This window comes from Ciona robusta, chromosome 3 (assembly GCF_009617815.1).
Source record: "Ciona robusta chromosome 3, ASM961781v2".
Classification (NCBI taxonomy): Eukaryota; Metazoa; Chordata; class Ascidiacea; order Phlebobranchia; family Cionidae; genus Ciona; species Ciona robusta.
Genome location: NC_143237.1, coordinates 3,904,336 through 3,925,416, shown reverse-complemented (window position 1 = coordinate 3,925,416; position 21,081 = coordinate 3,904,336). Strand labels below are relative to the sequence as shown.

The following is a 21,081-nucleotide window of genomic DNA, read 5'->3' as shown; positions in this document are numbered from 1 at the left end:
GACAGCATAGCAACACCACGTTATATATAAGATACGTTTGATTTTTGAATATCATTTCACACAAACTAGAAACATGAGCGAAATTAGTGTAGCTGACAGTAAATACGGGTTTGACCTTGATAACAGAGATCCAACAGGGAAAAACGAACATGTCAGGGTATGTTTACAATTTCTATAACGGTTTACTGTAGAATACAAAACGTATATTTATATTTTCGTGTCATAGGTTTGGTTTGAAGACGCATTTGCGGAGCCGGATGGAACTCACTCAGTAAAAGGTGTTTGGTCGTGTAGTTACAAAACTTTTCGATGTGCTAAAAGTTGCTGGTACATCTTTTTATCGATTTTATGCGGTGGGCCTTGCGCCCTCTTGTGGGGATTTGTGTTTGCTTGTCAGAGTTGCTACCACATTTGGTAAGTGTATGTTCCATGGCAAACTGCTAACAACGTAATACTCGTTGCTAATGTTATAATATAAAGGAATTAATGTAACTTATTTACCCTCACAAACCGGGGCAACCACAGTCGTTATAACACGGATGTTCTGTTATAGGCCACACTTTGCACCAGCTGACGAGTTACCACGTATGTGATTATTTGGGATTTTTTGTTATTATCCATAGCTGACATCTTGGACAACCCATTAGTGACCACTGGGTTGGGGCAATTGTTCAGTGTCTTGCCCATGAATACATACGCCCGCATTGATAGCAGCGACACCTACAACTGTCCCCACCCAGTGGTCACAAAAGCTTTGTTCGAATTGTCAACCATACAAAAAATCGCTCATAGGCCTACTAGATCACTCGTAAGCTGGCACAAGGTGTTTGAAACAGAACATCTAATTTTTATTGAATATCGTTTTCCGATCACAAGAGAAAGTAAACATTATCTGTTTTGCCGAAAGACACTATATATATAGCGTCGACCATACTGATGGCAGAATCGAGCTACCTTTTATACTTTACTCGACTTTTCCTCATGACGCGTATAGGCTACCTTTCAACCCTTATTGTGCTTACGTATAATTTAAACTCAGGTGTATTGGACCGTGTGTCAAAGCAATGACGATTGACTTGGGTTGTTGTAAGTTCTGCTGGTCGACCTGCGTCCGCTGTTGGCTCGATCCATGCTATGAAGCTGTTGGCCGAATGTTCGGCGACATAAAGTTCCGTCACAAATACGAAGTTGTTTAATTGTAGCCTATACATTTCGTTTTGTAAATATTGTGCGATGATTTATTATTGTTATACTGATGAAACCTGGTACACCCATAATTTTAATGACTTAAGTTGGAAAGGATACCTTACATGAATGTGTACCACTGTATAAATGCCATACGCTAAATTTTAAAATATGAACAGCCCGACTAGTTAACTATACAACTATATATATATAGTAGGTTGGGGGAAGATGGGACACATTTTCATTCTATTTTCTCGCCCAATTTGGTAGTAAACAAAGAAAATGCAAAGAATTATAAAAGCGTATCCTCACGACTCCCCTAGACCGTTGTTAATTGTTTAAAATACGATCAGGATATTTGGATATTATGTGCTAAAGGTGTCCCATTCTCCCCCGCCCTACTACATATATGAGGAAAAGTGCTGAGTCGGCAGAGAATTTTTTTTATATATTCGCTAAGAAAAAGCATTCATTATACTAAATCCGAAACAAGAATTTGGAATTTTCTTAGTTAAGAAACTAGAAACGGTCAAAGTTGAGTGACACTTTTTATTATTGAAAAACCTATGCATTCTCGCACGACCGACTTTTTACTCCAGCGGTTGAATTTGCGTTTGTGGCAGACATATTTTCAGAAGCTATTTCGTTTGAAACTTTGGTGGTACTTTTACAACAAATTTAAACGTTTCTGTCAAAACACAAACTTTTTATCGTTGGTATGCTACTTCAACTAAGTTTGCTATAACACTGTTAAGTACATATATATTTCCGTGTGGCTTTTATTTGTCTGTAATATATAATTTATTCACAACAATCAAACCAACAACGCGAGTGAATAAATTGATGACTGCATATGAAATGCATTTAGATATGAACATACGATATATTGGTCGTGCCCAAATGTTACGCGAGCAGTGGTAAACATCAGAGGCTATTTTTGAAGCGTTGTTGGTTTTTGGAGCGTTTATCTATAAATATCTCATGCAAACACTCAATTCCCGATAACGTCTCATAATGCACACATAATATTAGCTAAGCAAGCATACCTGGAAATAAACCGTCCAAGTTAACACCAATGGTTTGTAAACCTATATACACAAGCACACGGTATCAGTACGTTGATGATGTATATAATATACACGACAACAAAACCTGATCAATAACAAATAACAAGGTAGCGCAATGTAAAGATACAGAAATAACTATTAAACCGTAAGAATTAGCACAACAATTATTAACTGTCACGTAAAGTTACATCATTCCAATCCAGTGCTGTAACATGATGAGACTGAGGTTAAACGGATAAGTTTGGTGTCATCAGACGCATTTTGGTCTGTATTATTGTTACTATTACAATTGGCATTAAGAATCGGTTTGCTAGTAAGCTCGATATCTTCTTTTCCGCTTGGTATCTGCGTACGAAATATTGTATTAAATAATATCATTGTCGTGGATGTAACATTATTATTTGATTGACACCCGAGCCGTTTTTTTTGTCTTTAAGATATGTAGGCCTATACTCTAGTTTCTATTACGTTAGTAATAGTTGTATTCGTTGTTACTCGTGTAAAAGCTGTACTGTCTGTTAATTTAGATTCTGTTTCTTCACACTATTTGTGTTTGTTTGTGTTCCCTTATTACTAGTTGTTATCCACTAATTACGCACGAATTGTTTTCTACATTTGTTTAACTCAACGTTTCCGCGTGTTCCTTGCCACTAGCGTTACATGCCGCGCGCTTTTCCTCCTTCTAGTTTTGGGTGTGTCAGTTGTTCTGATTATATTGTGTTGGCGAAAGGTTGTTTTACTGTGAGCTAATTGTTACATAAAGTCGATGGATGATGCTTGTAAGTCTTCTATTGAGCTGTTATTTCACGAAAGGTTCTATGTAACCGATAATTGTAAATTTTTAGGATTTTTTTTGGACTACTTTTATTAAATTACGTTTTATAGCTATCCGTATTTAGTTGAGCTTATACGAGACTAGACAGACAGACCAGGCGATTGGCCGTTAAAGCAACCACCCGGAGCAAACCACCATTATAAACGTAACAATTATTTGTTATAAAAACCCGTTTGTCCGACTCTGTGGTTAGAGCGTCGCATCGCAACCAGGCACAAGGCATCGGGTAAGATGCCTTCAACGAAACAAACAGAATCCCCCCATAAACAATTATTAACAGAGATAAAAGCATGCACGAGATGTAAGAAACTGCCCCGCCACGCAGGTAAATAAATCCATTCATTCAACAAGTAACTACACTACATACCTGGTAATTAGCGTTTTGTCTTTTCAGATCCGACTTTATAAGAACTGTAGAAAATAATTAAAGGATCAAAACAATACGTACGATTGATTTTGACAGATTCGGTTTAATCTTTTCCGACAAATTGGGTCAGCCATGCTAATTGAATTAACGCAGGTCGATAAACTGGAGTTATGGAATTGCGTGCGAGACGCGAGTGACGTAAGTGAAGTGGTATGTAACCAATTGCAACCGTGTAAAAAAAAACGATTCAATAAAGTAATAAAAAACATGTGTTTTTTGCCACACAAAACTTGCACATTTTTTTAATTTTTTTATTTTTGCAACACAAAAAGTGTTACAGTAGAACAAATAAACAAATTGTATTTTCAAAATTCTACCTGTTAGTATAGTTCCCACCAACAGTGCTGCTGACATGAACTTGGTTGCAGCACCTGCATCAAAATGATCTAAAAGCTGCCCCGAGCTCAGAGTTAACACGATTCCAAATATCTGTTCATAAATAATTCATAAAAAAGTTTAAATCTCGTTAAAGGATGGATTAAGCTATCGTATCGATTAAATAAGTTCCAAGTAAACTTTAAAGTTAACAACATACACTGCTTTATAAACAAGCTCATTTTATCACCTGGGCTGAGACATTCAGCAATCCAGAGGAAGTGGCTTCAGATTCTGGAAAAGTAATTTCTGCAGCAAACTCAAAACCAATGGGCAAGTAACCCGTCATGAAGAAGCTACAACATAAAAAAAGCTTTTTAAATCATTACAACTTACAAGTCATTGTGTGATTGTGTTACCCAAGAAGGCCTATTGTGAGGTAATCCAACCAAAGAAGACCAAGGCTTAGTGTGAATGAGAATACACACATAAACGCCAATGATAGCACATATATTCCAACAGTTGTTGACCTGCAATTAGGGAAAATAGTATCAACAGCGATGCATATGAACAACAACACTCACAACTTACTTGTACAATTTAGTTTTATCTAGAAAAAGTCCACAAATAACTGATCCACCCAAACCAGCAACCACCATGGTCAAGCCAATTTCACCGATTTGTTTTTCAGCATTCTGTACACAGTATGTGATTAGTGATATGCGTAATGTAAACTATTTCCATTCAAAAAAACATAACTACCAACTTCATGGTACTCTTCAATGATTTGATTCAGTAATGTTCCAATGGCGTAGTAGGTGCCAGTATTAATACCTATAACAAAACGAAATTAAAAAAAAGAATTATATATATAGGCCTAAACAGTATTTTACAATCTTACCATAAGAAATTAATAAAACCAGAAACGGTATATCTTTCATCAAAACTTTAATGGAACGCTTATAGTTATTAAGCGACGTTGCATGAGTGGCTTGGTTGGATGATTCTGCTGCTATTGATATAGCACGAGCTTTACTTGGTGGAAGTGGTGGCTCATCTTTTATCACTGTAAAGTATCAAGATTGCTTAGTGTGAGTGTTGGATGACTCTACCAAACATATTCAACTACCTATAAATATTAGTAGAACAACAAGAGTACAAACAGCTGCTGAAGAAATGAACATTATTCGAAGTCCTGATGCTATTTCATCATCTGTACCAAGTGGGACCATTAAAGGTGGAAGAACAAACCCCAAAGCAACTCCAAGCTAATTAAGAAAAAATTAACAAAATTTAAAGTTTAATAATAAAGAAAAAATAGTTCTTAACAAAACACCACTTCATAAGTACTATAAACATGGCCTAAAGTTAAAAGTAAGACAAGTACCCACTACAATTAAATAGAAGACCATGCAGATTTAAATTTGTGTTTCAAAACATAATCTTTAAGGGTATGAACACTGCTCAAAGTCCATCTTGGTAAGTTTTATGTAATTTTTGTAACTTCACATAAAAACAAGAAAGGCTAGACTTTGGAATAACAGACTTTGAGACCTGGTAGGTTCAAAGTACAGTCGTGTTGTAAATCCAATTCAAGTAAACAATCTGCCTCTTAAACAGATTGAAAGAGGTACGTAGGTGGTTTTTTGAAAAAAATAAATATATATAATAATATATATTACTTGTTGAAAAAACATGTCAATCTCTTACATAAACCTTGGCTTATCATTCATACCTGATTTCCAAACACCCCCATAGAGGTGGCTGTAGAAACTTCTGTGGGACCGAAATAGACGGAGGCAATTTTCGGTGGAATTTCAAGAATAAAAGATTGTGCACATGCTGCAATTGTTTGTCCTGTAGGAAAGGATTGCTAACAATTATCCACATATGTTTTTTTATGTGCTTTTCGCCTTTTAATAAACATAAGGAAACCAAACATACCGAAAAATGATACTGCAAACAGATTTGGATTGACACTTCCGATCTTAATTAAGGAACCGATTGCATTGAGAGCAGAACCAACCAATAGGATCTTTCTTAAACCCCATTTATCCAACATCCAAGTGGCGACAAACATTAAGGGGATATATGAAAGCATATATATCATCGATGTCCATTGTACAGCAAGCATACTTGTGCCTTTATAGTACTTTACAATAATGTTAGAAATTATTGCATACTCCATCCACTGAAAAGCACTTGACATTGAGTATATGCAAAATATTCCCAAAATAAGAAAACGCCTTTTATACAGTTTAACCTGCGGTTTATCTTCTGCTTCATTTTCTTTTATTATTTTTTGTGGTTTCTTTTTATCAACCACGGTGACTGTAAATCCATCAGCACTTTCTTGCACCACAGTATCTTCATACTTGCATATTGATTCTTTCTCTTCCATTATACAATCACACCGCAGGAAGAATTAAACAAAATGAACTTGAACTACGTGGGAGTCTATAACCAGCATGAAATAATTTAGAGAATCCAGGTATTTTATTTAATAATTAATATTACCAGATTTTAGAAGAAGTGTACATAACAACATACGTTACTAAAGTACACCAATTGCGCACGGTTTACAATTACATCTTTACAACGATACACAACCATCGCACCAATCCACCAACCTTTAACAAAACTTTATAATGTAACATAAGCCGGTATACATTTTATGAAATGTGCATAGATAAGAGATTACGTTCGATTATAAGGGTCAGAAAGCTGAAAGAAAAACACAACTTTTTTTCTAACATTCTCTCTTACGGTGGTCGATAAATAGAAATCCAAACAAACTGAAGCAAAGTCCATAAAAGCAAGAGAGCAGAGCTTTAATGAGTAAGCAAGTATAAAACTAACTAACATAATAACAAGTGATCACAGATCTAATGCATGAGCACGGTATAAACTAATTAGCATAGTATTAATTAACCCCATCACTACAATGATCGACTGAGATCAATCAAAAGTAACCAACAAAGCGGGTTTCAGTCGCCATTGGTGACTGTGGAGTAGTAGATAGAATGCATTTATTCGTGTATTATAACTTATTAAACTTAAGACGTACAAGGAATGAAAGTTTGGTAAAGAATATGTGTAAATACGCTTTGTACAACTCCTGTACCATGTGTTGACATGTAAACTCACACTATAGTTAACCTTGTCGTCGCTTAAAGACGTTTGTCTTGGGAATTTGGATAATCTGTAATCACATAGTATTATAGGTAATGTTAGAATTTAATACTATTCTTATTGTGGCGGCTGCATAATAATTTATTACGAGCGGTAAACTAAAAGAGCGAAGAAACGAAAGACGTGGTGTTTATATTGAAGATAACGATAAGAAAAAAGCACTCGTCTACGCTTCGAAGCACACACGCTAATTGTGCGGTTTTAAATCTGAAAATTTAGTCTAAAAATTTTAAACATATATTACGATTTGATTTCAATCAAGATAGTAAAGAAAAATGCTAGAACTGAGAATTAAGATAAGTGCGAAAAAAATTGCCCTATTAGCAACAACAAAGCCAAGAACAACTTTTCGACGAAAAAGAATCTATATGACCACTACCGTGCTCAATAATTAACCTTTTTTGCTACGCGGTCGACTAAGGTCGATCAAAAACAAACCAGAAGTAATCAACAAAGTGGGTTTATTGGTGACTGTAGGTTATTAGTTGAATGCATTTATTCATGTATTATAACTCACTTACACTAGTTAACCTAGTCGTCCTTAAAAAAAGTTGTTTTAAGAAATTTAGACTAACTATAATCACGCCATTAATGAATGTAACTTACTTTATCCTCGCGTGGCCGGAAAACGACAGTCGTTATCACACGGGTTTAACACCTCGTGCCAGCTTACGAGTTACCATGTATGTTACTTTGTAGGTGATTATTTTTTTTTGGATTTTTTCATTTTTTTATGTATGGCTGATAATTTGTACAACCCATTAGTGACCACTGGGTTGGAGCAATTGTCGTTAAGTGTCTTGCCCAAGGACACATACGCCCACAATGGTAGCAGCGACGAGCCTTGAACCCGTTACCTAATGGTTACAGGCAGGCGCGCTAACCACTACGCCACGGCGTGTTGATCATATTAGAAGAAGTTTGTATTAATCATATAGAACAGTGGGGGAGATAGGACACTTAAACACATATTGCCAAGTATTTCCAAAATAAAAATACAAAAAAAAGGTTTTTCGGTATTACCATGACTGTCACACTCTTATAAATTGAATACAATTTAAAATTTAATTTAAAACACACGGAAAGTGATTAATCCAAGCACACAAGTGAACACAGGGGACAGTTTAAAATCATCGTTAATTTTTTGATTTAAAGTCAATTTATCATTAGGAATACGCGTAAATAACACGAAATAATACTGCACGCTTTGAGAATCAAGTTTAAACATTATTTTTCTTGCTCAAGTGCTTTAGTTTTTACCATGTTACCTAAATTATATTGTTGTTAAAAATGGTATTGTTTGAACGATAATGGGTATGTCCATACACTTCGTGCCAGCTTACGGGTTAACATGTATGTTACTTTGTCAGTGCGATTATTATTTTCTTGTATGGCTGATAATTTGAACAACCCAATAGTGGCTACTGGGTTGGAGCAGATGCCGTTAGATGTCTTGCCCAAATACACATACGCACACAATGGTAGCGGCGACGAGCCTTGTTTAGACGAAAAAACACGTAATTATAAAATGCTAGGTCCTTCCATCCGTAATGGCGACGAAGATGAGGTGACAGATACGGGTACAATTAATAACAATACTCTTTTTTTACAATTCGTTTTCTATTTTTGTCTTTAACTTTGGCCTGGCAGTGCTCGTCGAAGTTTTTTAGGGTTAGTGAACTCCTAAAGTTGTTATAACTCATGCCCCTTTTGTTTTAACGTTAAACTAATGACGTCATCAGGAAGAAATGCGTACCAAGCTCCTGTTTAGTAGAAAAACGCCGCTGGTATTTTTATTACGGGCAATTTCTGAAGTTTGTGATGCAACCTGTGTGATGCACTCTTGTATACCCTTTTGTACTGATGTATTCCAGGCATGCTTGTGTGCACCATGCACAGTCACACGTACCTAGAGCCATAGAAATACCAGAGCCATAGGTGTTTATACGACTCTGCACGTACCCTGGTGCAGACCAGAGCCATAGAAATGTCGACTAGACCAACCCATTGTTACGTAAAAGACAAATTGAACGGCAGTTTTTATCCATAATAACACAGTAGGTATAGAGAAAATGCATGTTTTTTCGGTAAATTACAGAAAAACTTGCCCCCCCCCCAAAAAAAAAATAAAAGGCTGAAAAGTCTAAAAACATGTATTTTTTTTCTGTATAAAAATAGTCAAAAAAGGAATTAGAAGATAGTCAAATAAAGGAATTTTGATTTGTGATATTCTAGTTATTCAATTAATGGGGGTAAATTTATATGTCACCGCTCTTGCTCTATTTTGGACACACAAAGACGGCAATTGTACCACTCGGTGTTTATACTAGACCAAAATCATAGAAATTGTTGGTCTAGACATTTATACGCCTCTGGTGTAATGTGTTTGGTATTTGGATTTCTATGATGGAATATAGATCATGATGTTTCTCACTAGTGGCCCTAGAGGGCACAAACGAAGTAAAGTTTTTTAACATTTTTAAGGATAGGGCTAAGTCGTTGGTGGAATTGAATGTTCTTGTATTTAAATAACCTAAACACATTAAGATGATGCGAACGTTGCGACAAAGTTTTCGCCGTAAAAAGAAACCCAAAATACCAGAGAGCAGTAAACCACATCAGTGGCAACAAGATGAAGAAACTGTTAAGTCAGCCAAATGTAGCTTTCATGTTAAAGTAAGTTTTATTTGTATTGTAATGTTATTATGTGTTTTAAGTCATTTCTTCAAAACAATAAGATATTTAATAGGTTTCTCTAGTATCCAATGTAAAGGCCAATTTAAAACCCCAAAAAGTTGAGTGGACTATAGTATATTATATATACTTATAAGTTATACATAATAATAATATATAATATAACTTTCCTTTTTTATTTTGGAAAGTTTTATTTTTAAATGTATATATATTATAATATATCATAATTTTTAACATTTTTTTGTCTGGATTTCCATCTGAAATAAATTATTTTGCACCGACCCGCACAACATTTTTCACTGTTTAAGGTTATTGCGTCAGCTCTTCTGGTATCTTTTATTACAGTAGGCATGTTATAGGGATGTGTAGAAGTTGTAAAAGCTCGGGTTCGCCGAGTGCCGAGCTTCAACGAAAAGCTCGGCACGAGCCGGAGCCCCTATGACTTCATTAAGGAGAAAGGCAGACAAAAATGCGATTCTATTCAGTCGAAAAGCGTCGCTAATTTAAATATTACAGAGCACGTGGTTTGCGGTTAAAACGACGTCTTGTTTCGTAAGTTCCAATAAAAATTATTTAATTGAAAAGTATTTATAACTTTTGCAGCCAGTGGTTCAACTAGCGCGTTCAAAAAGGGTCTGTCATACAGATAAAAAACAATGTTATCTCTGAAGCGATATAAACGCTTTAGATATTGGTCTTGCACACTAAAATTCTATTCTACTTAATGCGGTAAATTAGGACTAATATTACATTATTTATGCTAAATTAGAAACGTCTTTTTAATAAATGAAACATTGGTGTAAGTTTTACGCATGTCCATCGTGGATAATCTGATGATTATTTATGTCAGAATAACTTTTATAAACCATTACGATTGTTACATTACAAAGGAGATTGTTATAAAACAATCGTGTTTTATTCGCTTCCATACGATCTGTAGTTTGTGACTTTGTGTATAATTTTTGTTTTTGATGATTAGTTTAAATGCAGGTAAATCGGGATTATGTAAATTTTAATTGGTGCAAATATAAGAGCGAAGAGCAACGCTATCAGTAAATTGGAACCAACAGAGATTGTAATATGATAATACAAAGTATCGTTCCGGTCGAGCTTGGACGGAGGCCAAAAAACATCGTTTGATGGCACCGCACGAGAACCGGAGTTTCATTACGTCATTTTTCACGAGAATAAGTTCACAACGATTGCTTTGTTTGTTGGGTGTAGAATGTTTATTTATTTTATTATAAAAATGTTTAAGAGGTATTGGGTTTTTATTTAAAATCAGATACAGGAACATTGCGCGCTCGTGTAATTTGACACCGGCTGTAATTCGTAGGGGGCAATTTCACTGACGTTGCGATTCGTTACTTGCGAGAGAGCAAATTCACAACAGACGAAAAATAATTAAAGAGAAAACTACGCTGACTGTTCTCGTTGTCTCCACTTTGTAGCTTCACTTATTTTCATTTTCAGTATTTTTCGCTCTCGCGTGCAACATTATAGCAATAGCATATGAGGCTCGGCGCTCGATTTCAGTCGAGCGTCAAAAAAGGAGACGCTCGGGCACGTGCTTTTGAGTTCGGGCTCGGCACATCCCTAGCAGGTTGTATAAAACATTGTTTTTGATGACTAAGCGCATGACTGACGTGTCTCTTTTTTAGAAACAAAAGTACTTCCTTGATTATTGAATGTAGTTAGAAAATTACATTTAAATTTCACACTGGGTTACGAAATATTCATTATTGAAGCGGAAGTGTCATAATAGTGATTATGAACACCATCTTTATATACAGTATGGTAGTAATTGATACATCCAGTATTTCGGTCGGAAGTTGTTAATAATAAAAACTGAAAAAAGCTAAACATTTGTAAATTGCAGTGTTGCAATATTTTTTCATTAACAAAATTGTAATTAAAATTATCTATATATATATATAATTGTTGCTTTAGTTTTTATTTATTTTAAATTATAAAATTACAATCTGTTCAGTTATATTTTGCTAAGGAGGTAATAACAATCGTGCTCTCAGGTCTCAGCAAATCCCTGGCCATTATTATTTTCAATGCAACAGTATTGTAGAAAACCCAATGTCATCAAAGTTTTTAACTTCTCTGTTTACTGCTGGCAAATATAGCTAACAGTTTATTAAAATTTTAAATAGCAACATTTACGTGAAAAGCCTTTTGACGCTTTTAATCAAGGATGTTGACGAAAATATTAAATATTTACGGCACATTTCTTTAATAAAGAAAAGTGTGTCACATTTTTATTGATTTTAAAATATTTCTACTTTTGTGTAAAATTATGCTAGAATTGTAATATATATATATGTTCTTTATATTAGTATCTGGGCAATATTGAAGTTGAAGAATCAAGGGGAATGGCTGTATGTGAACAAGCTGTCAAGCAACTTAAAGCCGTAAGTTGTTTTTTTTGCTATTTTTTAATACTTGGCTTTAGAAAATCAAAAACAGATCTGTCAGCAAATAACTAATAATAAAATGGTCTTTTTCATCAGATATATCACCTATTACCTACCTTTTCTAAGCACATTGAATGTAAGTGATAGTGATAAATCAAAATGTGTATTAAACAAGTAAAAAATGTTGAAAGATATATTTATGTTAAAAAGAAACTGTGGATTGTAACACTTGAAAGATCTTGTATTCTACAACAAATATTTAGATAGGGAGGAACACTGTTTCTGTATTAAAATGAAGCAGCAAATGAGAAAAGCTCACAATTAGGTTTCTTTTAAATGTCTATTGTCCAAAGAAATGCAACCACGTTGTACTAAATTTGTCAAAAATGTTTTACCCTTAAATTCCCCTTCAAATCACATTCACTATGCGACTACACCACTATACACTTGTGATACAGTTGTACACAGGTTAACTATTTTATTAGAATTGAGATGTGATCATAAGTGTCGATTTTTTCACGTTGTAAACTAATTTTGGGGTGGCAAAGAAATGCCAATGTCTGTTAAATTACAACTCACGTGATTGCTAAATTGTGCGGACTTTTAAAAGTGTTAAATAACAAGTGTATATATCTTGCAACTGGAAATCCCAAAACTTTGATTTTCGCACGGTGCCTTAGAATGGTGTTTTTTGGCATCTGACCAAGCTTGGCTGAGTCGATAATTTCTCATGTCATATTACAAAGTGTTAGAAAAATGCGTTTTTTAATGTTTGCAAGAACCGTTCCGTCATGTTGTTCTCGCAGTGTAATCGATGCGGTTAAAATGGAGCACATGTTTATGTGGTCAATAATTACAGAGCTATAAAAATAATAAGTATATTGTGGGGTGTCTGTTAGAAAGTTGATTTTATTATATTTATAAACAGGATTTTTTTATTAAAAAAATCTGAAGGTTTTTGCAGGATCCAGACAGTGACATTATCACTGATAAAGGGGAATTTCTGCAATCCTGATTGTAACTAATAGTTTGTGGTACAGATATAGCTTACTACTTACTCAGCAACATCAGTTATAATGATACCATATTATCAGAACTAAAAGGCATATAAAGAAAAACGCGGTTGTGTGGAAATAATATTCCCTTTTGAAGGGATGTAACAATGGGCAGGATGCAAAGTTAAGGATAATCAATCAATCAAACTGATAACATGTCTGTGCGGTGATGAAAAGGCTATAGAGAGATTTACAACAAAATCAAAAGCAACTCCTCACTGGACCCTATTGTTCGTACAGGGCTGGGTGTAAGAGATTTTACAGAACAGTGTGCAGGCCACGGTAAAAATGTGCATCTATCAAAATGGGCTTGCGAGCTCATCTTATTTATGCCGACAGTTTGGGACAATTTGAAAATTTAGTGATATGTGTTACGTCATAGATACTGATAGTATAAACTGTTACTCAGACTTGGTATCACAAGAGAAGGAGTTTATGGGATGATAAAATATCCAGAGGTCCTATATATTATCAAAAACAAACTACAAAGTATTCATTACAGTTGTGACAATTTGTTACTTTAACGAAGTGTGAAAGAGCGAACCTCTATCCGGTTTCAAGCTCTACGGGCTAAATATTAAATGTTTTAACTGTATTTTTTACACAACTGTAAAAAAAACAACATTAAGGGTTTTTTTGCGAATTTTTTGTAAAATTATTTTGCGAGAAAGAAATACTTAGGTGTGCTGCCTGCAGCGTGCCTACTCCTGTAAATAAGGATATCAGCGCCAGACTATAAGTAGAAATGTAATATTGTGTTTTGCATCACCTGTGCTATGTGTGGATGTATTTTTATCGTTTAGCCTGCCTGTGGTTTATTAATTTGGTAAGTAATAATTTAAAATGCAGGCACAGAAAAAAAGAGTTCCTTCATTCTTTGGAAGGGTAAATACGCATGTGCATGAAAGGTTGATTGCATGAACATTAATGTTTGTAGCATTCATTGTAGAAATGTGACATGATACTATACATCTAATATAAAATTAACAAGATATTATTTTATCACAAAATGATCTACTTCATAAGTACAGTACTTCCTTGATTATTTAGTTAGAAAAATATTTAACAAAACTGGCAAAAAAAGCAATTGAATAAGGGAGTTTTTAAAATGATACAACCTGATGATCAACCAATGTCATAAAACCAGATACTGTATGAAATAAAAATGAAACTAATTTAAAATTACTATGAAGCATCATTAACATTTATGATGTATATATAGTATATATGGGAATTAAAAACTTGTTTTATTCTATGTTTGCACTGTAAAGCCCCTTTATAAACAGATTTTAGAATTTTAGTCAATCAAGGATGGTAAGGATAATCAAGGGAGTTCTGTATTACACATCCACTAACATTTTTCTATGTTCGTATATACAACATTACATTTGTACCTGATAACAGAAGGTATTTAACCTTTTCCATACGGCTCAATTTTTACTGTGGGGGTCGAGTTAGTCAAAAACAATCTGTTTCATAGATATGTTCGTTGGAAAAAGTTTTACAAGCCTATATTTTGATATTTTGATGTCATCATCATTGAACGTGTTTGTTTTAATAATTTAAGTGCCTGGTTGAATTTGACGAGAATAACCTGGTACAATTGTTTTGTGGTTGGTTTAATATTCGGCTGAAAAGTTTTTTAGTTTAATATTTAGCGAAGACAATTGAGATAAGCAATACATAAAAGTTTTGGACATATTTATAAACTCTTATTTCAAAAAAATGTTTTGTTTTACTTTTTTTCCAAAGAATTAAACTTCTGATATTTTTAAATTGTTTAGCGAATGTTGTTGTGTTTTTTTCTTTCATTAGGTGGAATAAATCTTTCAAATATCAAATACATACTTGATAGATGTTGCAGTGAAACACAGTGTGTAGGTTGACAAAATGTTTTATGATAGAATTAACATTTAAAAAACAGCTTAAGTAATTTGGGTTATTATGTTGTTTAGTGAAAATTTATAATGAAAATATGAAATATTATTTAAATAAAATCAAGAAGTTGGGGTTTGGTTTACACTGTACTGGGGGCGGGGGCTGCTACTTAGGAATTGTCGGCTTTAATTGAATGTGAAACTAACAAAAAGCTTAACAATTAACATAATAATCTCACTAACTAGTAATCATTCGTCTTTCTTTAAATGTATTTCATAAAATGTCAAACTTTCTGGTGTTACATTATAGAAAATTTGTGCATGAACTTTGTTAACTCCAATAGTATAATATCGTAGGTAACTACTTTAGCCCAGATGTGTAAGCCATGTATGAGCTGCACAGTGCACCCGAATAAAACGAGTTATATCTATGATTGGGATATATTGCCCCAACTTTTTGGATTGTAAACGCAATAAAGACCTTATCCACAAAAAAAAAACTTCAGTGTTGTTTAAATTTAATGTTTCTAGGGCAAAAAGAAAAAGATTCGTGCGATGTTGTACGTTTCACCAGATGCTCTTCGTGTTGTGGAAGATTCAACTAAAGCTTTGTTGCTCGATCAAACAATTGAAAAAGTTTCATTTTGTGCTCCTGACAGAAATTACGAGAGAGCTTTCTCTTACATATGTAGAGATGGAACAACACGTAGATGGATATGCCATTCATTCTTTGCAGTAAAAGATTCGGTAGGTTAATCATTAAAAAAATTGCATGTGAAGTCTTTGTTAGATCCAAATTGTTGCAGAGTATGTGCCAAATCTATTTCATGTACTAAAATATTTGTTTAAAATAAATGTTGATTGTCACAGGGTGAGAGATTGAGTCACGCGGTTGGTTGTGCATTTGCTGCTTGCCTTGAAAAGAAACAAAAACGAGAAAAAGAAACTGGTGTAACTGTTACTTATGATCAAAATCGAACAACTTTTACAAGAGAAGGTTCATTTAGAGTGAAGACATTGACAGAACAACAAGAAGAAGCAAAACAAATTAATTCAGGTTTAAACTATGAAAAAAAAATTGTTGTCCAATGAAAATTATTAAATTGCTATTATGTTCTATTTTTTAACATTACCACGATGTTATTACAATATCTAATTCTAGTTTATCTGCACAGGTTTATCAACCACAAGTGATGTAAACCATGTTCAAGTTGAAGTTCATAATCCAAGTGCTATACCACGACGACATGCACCTTTACATCTAATAAGACAAGCATCTCAAAGGTAATGTTATCATTTCACTAATCAAGCGGGAAAAATACATTTTTCAACACTGTCCGCTAATTTACATAAAGAATTTATATTAAATACTTCTGCTTTATAAATATATTAAGCTGGGGGAATGATGGAACACCTTTAGCACATAATGTCCAAATAAAACAATTAACAACAGTCTCTGGGAGTCGTGAAGATACTGTTTTATAGTTCTTTGAATCTTCTCTGTTTTCTACCAAGTAGGACGAGAAAATAGAATAAACGTGTTCCATCTTCTTTCACCCTACTAAAATAAACATTGTATATATGAAATAAAAGTTTAATTTTTTTTATTAACATCAGGGGCGTTTCCAGGAATTTAAAAAGGGGAGTCCGGACCCCCGTGGGGTCAGCAAGTATTTTGTTTAGAAAATGGCCTCGTATAAACGTAACGCGCCTGATAAAAACATACCCTGACTAACATAAATTATAATGCACACACTGGCGCAAATAGACCTGCTCAAAAGGCTACCCACTAATTTGCGCCAAAGGCGCAAAAAAAATTGTGCTTAAACCCCCACCTTTCTACTGTAAGAACCCCCCGCTTTAGAAATCTATTTAAATAACCACGTAAGTAATTTTTCGCCTTTAATTGCGAAATCCTAAGCGGAAACACTGGCCACACAGTAACTCGCAGGTGCCGCCCTTCCTGACTTTCCAAGAGTAAATTTCTAACGATCGAATTTGTTTGAACTAGGTTTCGTTACAAACTCTAATGTGAAGTCCGCGTATTCAACCACTCATATTCGGATTCGATTACATATACAAAAATGCATCGAATAACGCCGAAATTAACGAATTCTGATTCCGCCCATTCCTAGTTTTTTTACACGTGATTAAGCACCTTATACTAATCCCGGGTATAAATATTCACACCAATAATAGTGTAACTTTAGATTAAAGACCTTAAATTAATTTAATAAAATATAACATAAAATTGGTTTTAAACTACAATGATATGACTGCTTTACCATTTTTTAATAGGAGGTGTTCTTATTTTCCCCCCCAAAAAAAAATTTTTTTTACTAAAAAAAATGTTTGTTTTTTCAAATAATATTCAAAGGGGGGGGTCCGGACCCCCGTGACCCCCCCTTGTATACGCCCCTGATTAACATAGCTATAATAATTTAAAGAGCCCTATCTATGGTTTTCATGGTTGCGCCGTTTTTGGTATAAGAACAAAGTTTATATCTACTGATGATAAATTAACAGCTACTTGGTGAAAGTTTGTTTGAATTTAAAAGTTATGAAGGTTTAAAAAATCATATTTTTCAAAAACTGCACTCCCAGGCACTGTGACATCACAATAGAGTATTTCGTTCATGGGGAAAACCCGGCCTATCAGTGATTTATCATTTAATGGCTTCAGCAACTTATTGGCGGTTACTGCCTAGCCTAGAGATTAGTGTGTTTATTTTATTGCAAATTAACTGTTAACATTGTCGTTGTGTTGTGTGACCCCTCCAAGTATATAAACGAATAAGTGCACTTTTTATTTGTATGATATGCTCTTATAAACTTTCCAGAACATTTGTTTCAAAGAACAAGCAGGATGGTGACAAAGCATTGAATTCTCCATTCAAGCGAAATTATTCCCTTCCATTAAACAACTTACCATCAAACACCAGCAGACTGCACAGGCCAATTATGAATCCTGGTAAAATAATTGTATCACTTATTGTTTGTACTAAATATTAAAGAATATCATTTGTGGCGCGGTATTCAGTTTTAGCTCGCCTTGTTATGTTGTGAACATGCAACATGTTTAACCTATCAACAAAATTTTGACTAGGTTTTATTTAATTGAATTTTATAGGCAAAGGATGTCAGCTATATCAAGCTTTATTTGGAAAGTTAGTGCAGTATTAAATTATCTTCAAACTTATTTCTATTTTTTGATTAACGTCATAAAGTTGGTGGTGTATCTGATGTTTCTCATTTTTGCTATATACTTACAAAAATAAAATAGTATAGTATCGTCTCGACGCATATTTTGAACTCTAGGCATCTGTGATACTCACTACTCTAAATGCGTTTAAGGCTAAAATAACTTTGCGAAGTTGTTACATTATTTGTGATGTCTAACTGTTTTTTGTTTAATAATAATTAAAAAATGTTAGATGAGTGAAATAATATTTAACTTATTCAATCTGAATTTAAGTTCCAGAATTAGAAGAGCAGCCTTTTGACATCAGTGGAATCTGTTCGCAAATAACCAACACATTTTCTAACAATAATGATGATCCATTTTCCAAAGCACCGATGCCACGATTATCATCACCAACATCTGTCAAACGAGGTAATTTTTCACCTTTTAAAACTACTTTTCTTATTATCGTTATAACTTTCTTATTACTTTTCTTATTATCGTTATGAATTTCTTATTATCGTTGTAATATGGTGTTGGTTTCATACATCGTATGTCTACTTATAAGTTATCAGTTTACACATATGTAACATTTTTAGAATGTCTGCAATGCTTAATTACTAGTACCTCTATCTTCTTTACTGCAGATCAATATCCTACATTACTCAGGATCATATTTTTAGATCATAAAATGAACAAAAGTTACCAGAAACTCGATTTTACGCCAATGTTTTCTAATGTAACAGTTTAAACGTAAATGTCTCTAAAGTATGCAACCGATGTTAAAATACCCGGTGCTGACAGAGTCCGAATTGAATACAACTAAACCTCCGAATTGAATACAACTAAACCAAAAAATAACTTCATGGGCCCTTTTTTTTTACACACCAAATTCTGGTTTTGATTACTCCAACCGCTGTGGCATATTTGACTATTTTTGTATCAAAATCAATAATTCTTTTATTTTGTTTTTAGAACCAGTTGTTGAAACAACTCCAATGAGTAATTTAAACAACTCGCTTATGCAAAAATCTTCTTCACCTATTCATGATACAAACCCATGGGCAGCAGACACGCGTTTACAAAGTTTTGATTCAAGTTTCCCAACGAATTCTTATTCCACTTCTGAAGCAGATAAATGGCTAAATAATCTTGAAAAACACGTTGCTGCACCAGCATTGAATCAGCAGTACAGCGTGTTTAGTGATACTGTAAATCCATCAAGCCAGCTATCTCAGATACCTCCATGGTCTAATAAATCTGGCTTTGAAGTTAAAATTTAACTTTAATTCATATGTACAGTACAGCAATAATGAACTTACATGACCTTTTGCTTTAAAAGGTGCATTTTAAGGAGGTGCTGCATGGTGTTCTTTCTTTAATATAAAGTAAATCAAGTTTGTCACTATACTCAAAACAATTATTTTATAAAGTTTAATCATATTAAAGTGCTTGTGAATAATTAAACCCTTTTTTATTGCTGTTTAAATTTATGTATATAGTTGTGATATTTAACCAATTTAAGGTACTGACATTTTTTAAATTTGCGGCACTTTACACTTAAATTTTTGTTTATTTTAATGTACAAGTCATAAATTATTACAATAGTGTATCATTGCCAATCAGCAGCATATTGCAATAATGTTGTAATTTATGGTAAAAACGAATACTTCTGTTGTTCTGGTTTTAAGTGTTTAAATTTTATCTTTCTGACAATATCAAGAAAACTCTAATTGCCAAAATAAGATGTATGGCTCTCGGCAATATAATAGAATTCTTGCCCTAATGAAATTTTGATATTAAATTTGTCTATAAGAAAAGCATGAATGCAAGCAGGGAGAATGAAAAGCCACTTATTATTGCACAATAAGCCTACTTTTTAGATTCACAATCTATTAAAAACCGTAAATTTATAGTCTAAACTAAATTTCCAAACTAAAAACTATGTGGTACGCGCGCAGTACCTACGCTTAATGGTGGCGTGAGGCAAAGGATTTTCACAATTGTAAAATCGTTTGGTATCTTGTACTTGTTTGGCGGAAAGTTGGAAAAAATTATTGAATTGGGACGCATTGAAAATTTTAAAGCACTGGTTTACTTTATTAACATTCATCGTTAGTTAAACATCATATGGTTAATATTGACTTCTTACACCACCTTATTACTGCGGAGTTTGTTCACACTCTAAAAAATGATTTTAAAAGAGAAAACAACGGAAAATAGTTGATTATGCGTAGAATAAATATAACAATAAATGACTAATCATTTTTTAATTACATTTAAACGAATTTCACTTCAAATAAAGATTAAAAAGACGGTCACTAGGTTGATGCAATTGTGGGTATGTGTCCTGTCCAATGGCACAACCACAATTGCAGCAGCTCCTTTAACTACTGAGCCATGGCGGCGGGAAAATAGTCACTTATTACAGTACTGCACTTTAAATGAAAAGTTTTGAATGTATAGAAAGCTCTGCATTTTACCATTGTGTTAACACTTGCATGATTTACAGATGAGCGTGTGTTGGAAAATAATGAATGAACAAGATGATGCCCTAAGGTTGAATAATCGATACATGTGAATCACATGCATCCATCAGAAATAAATTCAGTTTGTCTATGTAAAGACGGAACCCTTAAGCACATATTGCCCAATATTTCTAAATTCTATACAGTGGAGTGGGGGAAGATGGAACACTTAAGAACATATTGCCCAACATTTTTAAATTCAAAATATAGGGCGTACATGACGGTTATTGGGTGATACCGCGAATTGACAGGCTACTAGCATTCCTTTTTTTAATTGACAACAGTTCAAAAAATATAATAAA

At 33.8% G+C, this 21,081-nt stretch overlaps 3 protein-coding genes across 4 annotated transcripts; 2 read left to right on the top strand and 1 right to left on the bottom strand.

The window, feature by feature from the left end:
* Nucleotides 1-1,680, top strand: LOC149738287 (caveolin-3-like). The gene is made up of 3 exons (XM_089874943.1): nucleotides 1-157; nucleotides 227-414; nucleotides 1,040-1,680. Exons 1-3 carry the CDS (start codon nucleotides 74-76, stop codon nucleotides 1,194-1,196), a joined length of 429 nt encoding a protein of 142 aa, XP_089731069.1. The 5' UTR covers nucleotides 1-73; the 3' UTR covers nucleotides 1,197-1,680.
* Nucleotides 1,681-1,950: 270 nt separating this feature from the next.
* Nucleotides 1,951-6,445, bottom strand: LOC149738286 (choline/ethanolamine transporter flvcr2a-like). Its single transcript, XM_089874938.1, has 11 exons — nucleotides 5,774-6,445; nucleotides 5,565-5,686; nucleotides 4,959-5,097; nucleotides 4,731-4,895; nucleotides 4,596-4,663; nucleotides 4,421-4,524; nucleotides 4,249-4,359; nucleotides 4,080-4,185; nucleotides 3,832-3,943; nucleotides 3,455-3,498; nucleotides 1,951-2,597 (listed from the first exon to the last, which is right to left on the bottom strand). The coding sequence occupies exons 1-11, from the start codon at nucleotides 6,228-6,230 to the stop codon at nucleotides 2,442-2,444; spliced, it is 1,584 nt and encodes a 527-aa protein (XP_089731064.1). The 5' UTR covers nucleotides 6,231-6,445; the 3' UTR covers nucleotides 1,951-2,441.
* Nucleotides 6,446-9,435: 2,990 nt separating this feature from the next.
* Nucleotides 9,436-20,042, top strand: LOC149738285 (protein numb homolog). Of its 2 annotated transcripts, XM_089874459.1 has the most exons (9): nucleotides 9,436-9,697; nucleotides 12,061-12,135; nucleotides 14,043-14,078; nucleotides 15,602-15,817; nucleotides 15,941-16,127; nucleotides 16,246-16,354; nucleotides 17,911-18,041; nucleotides 18,546-18,683; nucleotides 19,227-20,042. In XM_089874459.1, exons 1-9 carry the CDS (start codon nucleotides 9,569-9,571, stop codon nucleotides 19,532-19,534), a joined length of 1,329 nt encoding a protein of 442 aa, XP_089730585.1. In that variant the 5' UTR covers nucleotides 9,436-9,568; the 3' UTR covers nucleotides 19,535-20,042. The 2 variants fall into 2 exon arrangements, with proteins under 2 accessions (XP_089730585.1, XP_089730586.1); XM_089874460.1 differs by lacking the exon at nucleotides 14,043-14,078.
* The last annotated feature ends 1,039 nt before the right edge of the window (nucleotides 20,043-21,081 follow it).